Below are 9,295 nucleotides of genomic sequence, written 5' to 3'. Positions count from 1 at the left end.
CACCTTCAGGCACCGCTCTTCTCACGGCATCCTGAAACTCTTCGTTCCCTGCAGAAACACCCGTTGTACGTTCGAGCTCATAGGCTGCTAACGCTGGTGACAACAGATAGGACAGATGGTCATCCCAAACGGTGGAAAGGCCAAGATCCTGCGAGGCAAGTCACAGAACGGTGATCACGGTGCAGAATGAACAGCAGGACGTGGCTAAGCTCACACACTGTACAGACTCAAATAAATCCACGACAAATCTTCTATTTGCAGTTCATGGGAGTGAACCCAGGAAACATCAGAAACCCAGGAAACATCAGAAACCCAGGAAACATCAGAAACCCAGGAAACAGTAAGATTTGTGCGTTGACTCGCACACCAAGCGGAAGAATCAAACACCACCAACAGACCATCAAACATTTAGCAAGAAATGAAGTTAGACTGCTAGACTAAAGACCAGCAGAGTCGAAACTAAATGTTTTAGCTACAGTATCTGCATGAAATGCAAGAAGACAGCGCATAAATATACAGCAAAAATAGGGGAAAGATGGGCTAAGATTCACCTCGCATTTTTCTAATGTCTCTCATGGAAACCCACTTCTGAAAAAACAGTGCACAACAGCTCCCCAAAACACACACGCATACATGTACCTTCCTCCTACCATTCACCAGTGCATGACACTCAGACTTCGAGAAGTACTTGCCACCCCCCAATGGTGCGAAGCATTGTGTGGGGAGATAAACACAAAAATAACCAAAAAGCCCCATTAAAAACAGACACAAGCTAAAGGGGATTTAAAATCTCCTATATCCAGCACGGAAAGAATCATTTCCAGCACATTATGTCTTGTAAAAGTCCTGATAAAGGACAAAACTAACTTCTAGAAATACCCTGTGATTTTGCAGAGCAGTCAGAATAAGATAAAGAAAGATCTGAACAGCCTGGTTTTATCTAGGGACCAAAACCACCTGTGATGGACAGGCAAAGCCCACTAACAACCCCACTGATCTGCCCGGCTCTTTCACAGACCACTCCCAGACAGTCCACGGGTGCCAGTAAGCTGAAGATCACAGCCAGGGCAGGGTGGGGGAAGAGCCCACACGTGAGGCTAAGAATCACCAGTGCAATTAGTAGGTAAAACATCTAAACTAGCTCAGCACAATCTTTCCAGACTATTTTCCCGTTGTTTCACTTTTCACATACTGCAATAAACACATGGCAAAGACAGCAGTATGTGGACTCACAAACGCTATCCAGAACAAGCACAGGGTAAAAAGTGCACCTTTGTTACCGCAACAGGTCAGTGACAACCTTCGCATGGCTTTACCTTCCGGTGTTCAGAGACCAGTACTCTCAGCTGCACTTCTATCTCGTTGCTTGCTACCGCCTCATCTATTGTGGAAGCGCACAGGGGAGGGAAAGGAGGAACTGAAGATGCTGTTCCAGGGGGACATACAGATTTTATTGCTTCTCCGCTCATGGGTTTCCATTTAGATTCATCATGCAGGTCAAACACGCAGACCTCCACAGCGTCAGAGGGCTGACAATTGCCCAAGAACTTCTGGTGGTTGAAGAGGCAGCCTATGGTGCGGTATGGGTACAGCGGCTTGGGTTGTTCAACAAGCGGAGGGTCGTCAGGATTGATGGGTCTGTGGATGTACCTAATCACAAACATTCCATTTGTTATTAATACACCTTATTTCAAGGCAAGGTAAGAATATTTAGATGGGACAGATATCTATAAGCCATTTCTCCTTTGAAAAATAAGCCAAGTTTGTTAAATGAATGTTATTTTGGGGAAAAAATGTTCTTTACAGAAAAATTTTACCCATTTTTGGAGCCGTAACATACAATGAAATAATAAATCACTTTCCTTTAAACCTAGAAAAATAAGCTGATTAATCAAGCAGATACTCAACAGCAATTACATTTTGCAACTATAACAACATTCCCATACAGTTTCTCCACTACTCATCACCTTTGGAGAAATACATCTTCAAAATGCTCATTACAGGATACACGAACAGTGGCAACCAGAACCGCTTATTTTCAACACCGGCTACAACAGGTTCTGTAAGCTTTGGAATACAGAACAGCTACATGTGCTCTTCTAAAATGACTCAAGTGAGAGAGAATCTCAGGAGAATTTGCAGACATTTCTGCTGATGAAAAAACTACTGATTTCATTGATGAAAGAAGGAAAAAAAATATGGGTTTCTAAACAATCATGTCTGATTTCACCTCCTTCTTTACAAATGATGGCAACGAGAACATCAGTGGCAATCAGCTGCCATAAGACACAAACTAGTTACTACAGGGTATTAAATCCACGCAGAACTATACTACAAACCGAAGAAATATTTCACCTTGAGCCAGTTATTTTCCAGACAAAGGTAGTAGACAGCAAAGAGGTTCAAGGACAAAAGTAACCTGGATTACATGACAGTTACATGACAGGGCGTAGAGATAAAAACTCAAAAAGCAACCACAAAAATATCCCCACAAACCTCAGTAAACATGGTTTGGTTTTCCTATATTCCTTTACTCACCTATGTCCTGTTATGCTCTCCCAAAAAGTAGTTGTTCCATCGGTTCCACAAGTCATCACCCAAGTGTGGGGAACTCCTTTTGCTTTCGTTCCCACGCACACAAAGGCTTCCAGTCCAAACCCGAGAAGAAGGCTGCACAGAAGGTTAGCGTGATCTTCACAGTCACCCTACACAGTAAATGTTCATAAGCTGGGTTGAGTATCAGGCATGGATAAGAAAGAGTAGAGTGATATTTCTCTAACCGTTAATTTAACGAGTCCTGTTTCCATCAAGCAGGTATCAGAAGTCAGGAGTTTAAGGTTTAAAGCTGGTAAGTTTTAGTTTTCTGTAATAGAATGAATCAGTTAAAAATGGCAGTATGTCCTAATGATAGACTATTTATGTTTTTTATTCATATATAGTGTATGCTTGATACCAGGAAACATTTTTTATGATTACAAAGGTACCCTCATGTAATCCAAAACCACTATCTATCGATCCATCAAAACATAACCAATGTTCTAACTGAATGTAAAAACAACTATAAGGCAAATACCTGAGGTAACACCAGAAATTACACACAGGAAACTTAGTCACTTAATAAAGTATAATTCTACTGTTATTTCACTGCCTTGAATGTGGTGTCAAAATTCAGAAATTAAAAAGATAAAATAACTTCCCCCACATCTAAATATAAATCAAATCTAAATACAAACCAGCTGAAAGTCACGTGTAGCTGCTTTTCCCTTTGGTCAGAAAAACACTGCTTTCATAAATATGTTACTACCACTGAGAGTCCACAGAAAACAATTTCCCAATGTGATGTCTGATATTCTTTTGTCTCTCAACATCTTTACAAATGACAGAAATTATTTTTGAATGCGGAAGTTTGTCCACAACAATGAAAACCATTGACCACTCCAAAGCGGTATTAAAAGGGATCATTATTACTTGTATTCACACATCAGAAGAGCTATAAACCAGAACCAGTTAGAATGTGTTTCATTTATTACAGTCATCTGATACAAGTGTCAGATCACCAAGAACTAGGTGAAACTCTTTGTGAATATCCCTATCTTGCCAAAACAGAGTGGAAAGACTGTCAGTATATTTACAGCCCATCTGAAAAAAGCAATTTTTCTGAAGAGACTTTTTCAGCTCTTCCTGGATTAGTCTGGAATTTAAACTAGTGTCCTGCACACTAGCAGGGATTCATTGAATAATTATATGGGATCTTAGAAGGGCACATGAAGCAAGCTCATTGTCAAACAGATGTATGGACAAAGGGACCCCAACAATAGCTGTAAAGACAGTCTGCTCCAAAGCCCCCTTGTCTACTCTTTAACATCTGTTTCTCTTTGAAAAGATCTTAGATAAATTATTGTAACAAAATTCTCCAGTTTTGACTCAATCCATGTATTTGCAGCCTGTTTTAAATTACTGACTTCAGTTAGATGATGATACCAACTCTGCTGTGTCACACAAGGATTACTTTCACATACCTTGTTTCTACATAAAAAAGCAAGAAGGGTGCACCACTGCTCTTGTTTGCCCTCTCCCCCTCCGATGACGGCAGCTCTTTCATAACCCAGGACACTGACAAATCGCGCTGCTTGTCTAGGAGTGTCCAGTAACCGGTTCGCTCGAAGCGGTCTGATATATGAACATACTGGGCGGTTCGCACCATTTTCATCCTGAACATACAAAATGTGGTTATTTGCCAGCCATACAAGTATCACAAAAAAATTCATCTTAACTTCCATATTCTTTTTTGTAATGGGAGTTATTCTCCCTGAAAGAAATACTGCTCAAAAATATTAAAGACACAAAAATATTTCTTTGCATCACTTTTTTCCCCACTCTTCCATTCTTTCTCAGCTTCACTTAAATCATCTTTATCTTGACCCATGAGTTTCCCTTTGGTTTTTACCTTTCTATTCTCTCCCCTCCCTACTGGGGTGGAGCAACTGCCACAGTTATTTATTAGCCTACAATAATTATGTCCGTAGCTATCTTGTAACATCATCTAGACAGACTGTTTTACAGATAACACAGAGCTCAAGTATTGCGTGGGCCTGTTCTAATAGATCTAGTCAGTCTATTTTTATAATTGTTTTATCTGGTTAAAAAATTGTTTGAAATGGTTTGCACAGATCACTTAAGTCTCATCATGTCTGAGCATTAAAGGAAAAGTCTAAACTGGTTTTACCACCTCCTACATCAGAGGCGGCTGGAGCAACCCTTCTGTCTGCATCATGCTATTAAGCTTCATTACACAGAGAAGTTCAGTCCTTACAAATGTCATTTTTTGCATGATACACCACATATCTCTGACCTGAAAGCAAGCACGTCATAAAACTATAACGATTCTATAGATACAAACTTCCCAGTACATCCAAAAATAAAAGGATAACTTAAAGAAAGGCTTGGTTTATTTACAAAATTTACAAACCTGGGCAAAAATCTTTACCAGCCTTGTGCTGTGTGTAGGCCTGATCTGTAGGTATTCTCTCCACCACTGTTTAGCGTATACAAGAAATAACCGTTCCTTTTCTGCTGTTTTCTGACGTTCCAAAGCAAACTGCAGGTAAGAAGAACATACCCAATTACATACACACTAACTGCAAACAGGAAATATATCCCATAATCGCTAAGTGTATTATCAGCAAATCCTGGCATACATAAACTAAAGCTTAACGTTTCAAGTGTGCCAGGCAAGAGCTGAAGAAGAGCATTTTTATATGAAAATCCAACAAACAAAAACCTCAAGTTACATTTCTTGTTTGTAGGCTCATATATCAAGCTTGACCGAAGCAATGTTCATCTTGAGTGACCCATTTCTGTACAGGATTGCTCAGCTTTTGATGGGCAGAAGAAGATCTGCATTCACCTTCAGACCAACTTCTACTGGCTTTCCAGGCAGAATAGTTGACTTGAAATTATTGTTTCAAATAGGAAAGAGAGTAAGAAAACACACACTAGCTGAAGAAAATTAGATATATTGTATTTTTCTTCTTAAAATTTTGGTATGAGTCATTAGAAAAATTTCTAAAGTAATATTTCAAATAAAATACTATTCAGTATAAGCAAAGTAGTTTAAAAAAAGACAGTTATGTTTACATTTAATTGGAAAAAAAAAAGTATCAAACATTCAAAAACATGTAAAAAGCCCTCAATAAAATACTATTCAGTATAAGCAAAGTAGTTTAAAAAAAGACAGTTATGTTTACATTTAATTGGGAAAAAAAAAAAGTATCAAACATTCAAAAACATGTAAAAAGCCCTCAACATCTGCAAGTAATGCTACGCTTCCCAGCAGCCCATAAAAGAGAAAGTCAGCCCTCCCAGAAACTACTTACTTGCGTATTAGTTATTTCTGGAGACAGTGTCTTATTAAGTGGTGGATACATTTCCAGCCTGACGTTTAAAACACCAACAGAAACCTTTGATTCTGTACCTTTGAACCAAAACACATTTTGATCAGTTCTCTCAAATTCAGTTTACTTAAGACACTTCAGGCAGGCAGGAGCAAATAACTGAAATAAATCTTTGCTATATAATCACAAAAAAATAACTAAGCTTCTTTCAGTATATTCAAAATATGCCTATTTATTTAAATTTCAAACTCAAAATAGGCTGTAAGCAAGTGTAACCTGGCCACCAAAGCAGACCTCTAGCTCTGATTATCCAACGTCCTCTTTGCAGCCAGTACCGGGACGTCTGAGATGAGCGGCGTTCTAGAAATGTCTAGAATAGGCATCTAAAACAGAGCAGGACAGTCGCACTCTGTAAAAGCGCCTATTCCTACTCACTACACTGGTAGTTCAAACTGAAGTAGTTGGAAACAAGTGAGTCCATCCTCCCCAAGAGTGGCTCAGAGTGTCATACAAATAGATCCATCAACTTTAAGAAAATCCCAAAACAACAAAGAACCACAAAACTCCACAGAACTAAATGTTCCTGCATAATGCTGCAAATTTAGAAATACATAAAGAGCAAGGGGCACTACAGATCAACGGAGAGATGGGATCACAAGCAGGAGGAGCCACAGAAGCCTCACATAGTTGCTTGTCTATTTATCTGTGGTGGCAGCATGCTTCGAGGAACTTGATGCATTTTGTACAGTGACAGGACTTCAGAAGAGGAGACAAAGCACTGGGTTTACTGGATTGATGCTTTATTACTTGGGAAAAAAGCTGATGATAATTTAACTCCACCCACAACCTATTTGAGCATTAACTTATTTATTATGCATTTTCACATCATTATAGATATGAAGCTCTCCATTTGAGAGACTACCCAAACCCATGCTGCTTAATGCCAGCGTCAGCGCTTTCAGAAGGAAATGCAGCTAACAAAGATATTAGCAAATAAACACTGCAACAGGTCAAACCCCCTCCAAAAACAACCCAGCAGTAGTGATAACAGTCAGGAATAACTTAGTATATCCAACCTTCAAAGTACTTTGAGGGTTTTATTATTATTATTATTTTTCCTTACCTACACCCAGGAGTTCCACGGCAACATTTGTTACGCCGTTCTCTGCGGCCAAGACAGATCGCCACTCCAAGAAATACGAGGCTACTAGTGTTGTCTCGCCGAACGTGTCTGTTCTGATCAGAACCATGTGCACTGGATCACAGATAGATAACATCGTGGTTGCATCCACCATTTTACTCCCATCACCTGCCATTATTTAAGCAAGATAAGAGAGCGAGAATATTGTCATCCCAAGGCCTCCTCACGATTCAAAAAAAAGCATGCATTTATTTTCATTGCATACACGGCGTTTTAGGGAAAATCTCACATCCGGCAGCATAAGCAGCGATTCCTCTTAAAATCAAACTCAGTTTAGGACAGAGCTACAGAAAGATTAAGTTACTTTACAGAAGAGATAAAAAGATTCCTATAGTTGCGTACTCCAAGGTAACAGGTTCCACTACACAAGAATTAAAATGGAATTAGCATTTAAGAAAATGAAGAATATCAAAGCAATTGAAAAATACTCTTCTACTAAGTTGGAGTGTATCAGGTCAACTCTACACATCAGTACCTAGACACAACTTCTTCTGTAGTTAAGCCTGACCTTATGATATAAACCACTCCATGAGCAGCAGAATTAACAAAATCTAGTTTTCTTTCCGTTTGTGGTATATTCACTCCCTTCCCCAAGTCTAACTGAAGCAACTCTGGCTTTCCCTCCATTCCCTGATATTCCATAAGCTACCCTGGATTTCTGCAGGATTCAAACAATGTTCAGAAGTCTTTTCATAATATACTTAGCTCCTCCCATGCTCCCTGGCTACCAACAGAAGAACAGCAGAAGACTAACTCTTCTGCAGGTGTTTCCCAACCAGCAGGCAAACTGCAGCCATACTTCCTGCTGTATGACAACAAATTTACATTTCCCTTCTTCACTTGTCAGCACAAAGTCCATGGAAATCACAGCGACTTTAGTTTCTCTTACCAGCTCCGAGCCTATCATCTCACTGTCAATTATGGGTAAAGGTGGTCAAATTCAGAAGTTATTTTAGAGTGGAAAAGGAGGCAAAGAAGAGGCAAGAGCAGAGAAGGATCTACAAGCGGCATATCCTAATATGGTAATCAGTTTCCTTAGGAAAACATGGTAAAATAGGAAAGAAAGCCACTCAGCTGTATCAAAGATACTTCACAATAACTCTGACATCAAAAGAAAACCCGCCAACGCCAGCTTTAAACCCCCAAGGCTGCTTACCGAGGCTGTCCTTGTGTACTTCAAGCAAAAAACCATCATGAAAGTCTGGCTCACAGGCACAGGGGACAGGCTGGGAACGGAAGCGCTGGTTTCGAAAATGCAAACACAGGGTGAAGGTAGAACAGATTTGGCCAGGCAGAGGCTCCGGTTCCTGAAGATGTTCCAGAAAAGCTTTTCCACCCAAAACCTGAAGGTAAAGATACCTCCGTGTTGGGTCAATGTTAGCTGTAAAGCGTAGCAATAAAAATGAAGAGACTACAAACAGATCTTCGGAAGCATGCTAAATATCAGCTAACTAACAGGAGACTAGGAAAAAAAGAAACTTTTCCGAAACAAAGGCTTAGAAGAAAGTGATTTTACAATGTATGGAAGTTATCTTAATGTAAAATAAACGAAAGTTTTTTTTTAAAGTCACATTTTATAGACACTAATTTCTGCTGCTTATATGAATTTACTTCCTCTAGATAAGGAGGAAAAATATCCACCTTTACGCCAGTTTATACTGGATTACTAATTCAGATTAAAAAAAAAAAAAATCACAGACTTCAAACTTCTCTGCACACCATGATCCAAACACTAAAACAAATAAGCAACATACTTTTTTTCAGAACTGGTGGTTCTCTGTCAACAAAATGTGTCGCTGGTTTTGGAGCTGAAGTCCTCTCCTTTTCATCCACATCCTGGAATTACAATTAAGCCTTTTTAAGCCATCAAGGGATGCAACAGTGCTCTTACCACTACAATAAAAATTAAAGAATCTTCTAAAAATTAAAGAATCCTCCATGTCAACTGAGTTCTGCCCCTTCTAATAGTTGAGACGTAACAAAACTGGAAACAAAACCATTTCAGTGTAGAGTTAGCAGTAAAGCAATTTTAGCACGTGCGTTAAGCTGTTCCACTCCTAAGAAGTCACAAAATAGTAAAGCCCATCATGAACTTTTAGAAGTAGCAAGTTTGCGAAACAAAACCATTTCAGTGTAGAGTTAGCAGTAAAGCAATTTTAGCACGTGCGTTAAGCTGTTCCACTCCTAAGAAGTCACAAAA

At 39.3% G+C, this 9,295-nt stretch overlaps 1 protein-coding gene across 1 annotated transcript in view; it reads right to left on the bottom strand.

Annotated features, from left to right (window-relative positions):
- Window positions 1-8,931, bottom strand: part of CEP76 (centrosomal protein 76kDa) — a gene marked incomplete at its 5' end in the record, with an annotated part of 9,735 nt that extends 804 nt beyond the window's left edge. Inside the window, 9 exons of the mRNA XM_010135403.1 lie at window positions 4-148; window positions 1,317-1,650; window positions 2,539-2,705; window positions 4,020-4,211; window positions 4,970-5,098; window positions 5,877-5,974; window positions 7,018-7,203; window positions 8,252-8,476; window positions 8,850-8,931. Of these exons, the coding sequence (XP_010133705.1) occupies window positions 4-148; window positions 1,317-1,650; window positions 2,539-2,705; window positions 4,020-4,211; window positions 4,970-5,098; window positions 5,877-5,974; window positions 7,018-7,203; window positions 8,252-8,476; window positions 8,850-8,931 (1,558 nt within the window). The remainder of the gene's footprint in view (window positions 1-3; window positions 149-1,316; window positions 1,651-2,538; window positions 2,706-4,019; window positions 4,212-4,969; window positions 5,099-5,876; window positions 5,975-7,017; window positions 7,204-8,251; window positions 8,477-8,849) is intronic.
- Between the last annotated feature and the right edge of the window lie 364 nt (window positions 8,932-9,295).

This window comes from Buceros rhinoceros, unplaced genomic scaffold, assembly GCF_000710305.1.
Source record: "Buceros rhinoceros silvestris isolate BGI_N320 unplaced genomic scaffold, ASM71030v1 scaffold6864, whole genome shotgun sequence".
Classification (NCBI taxonomy): domain Eukaryota; kingdom Metazoa; phylum Chordata; class Aves; order Bucerotiformes; family Bucerotidae; genus Buceros; species Buceros rhinoceros.
Note: the sequence above shows the minus strand (reverse complement) of the source record. Positions and strands in the feature narration are given on the sequence as shown.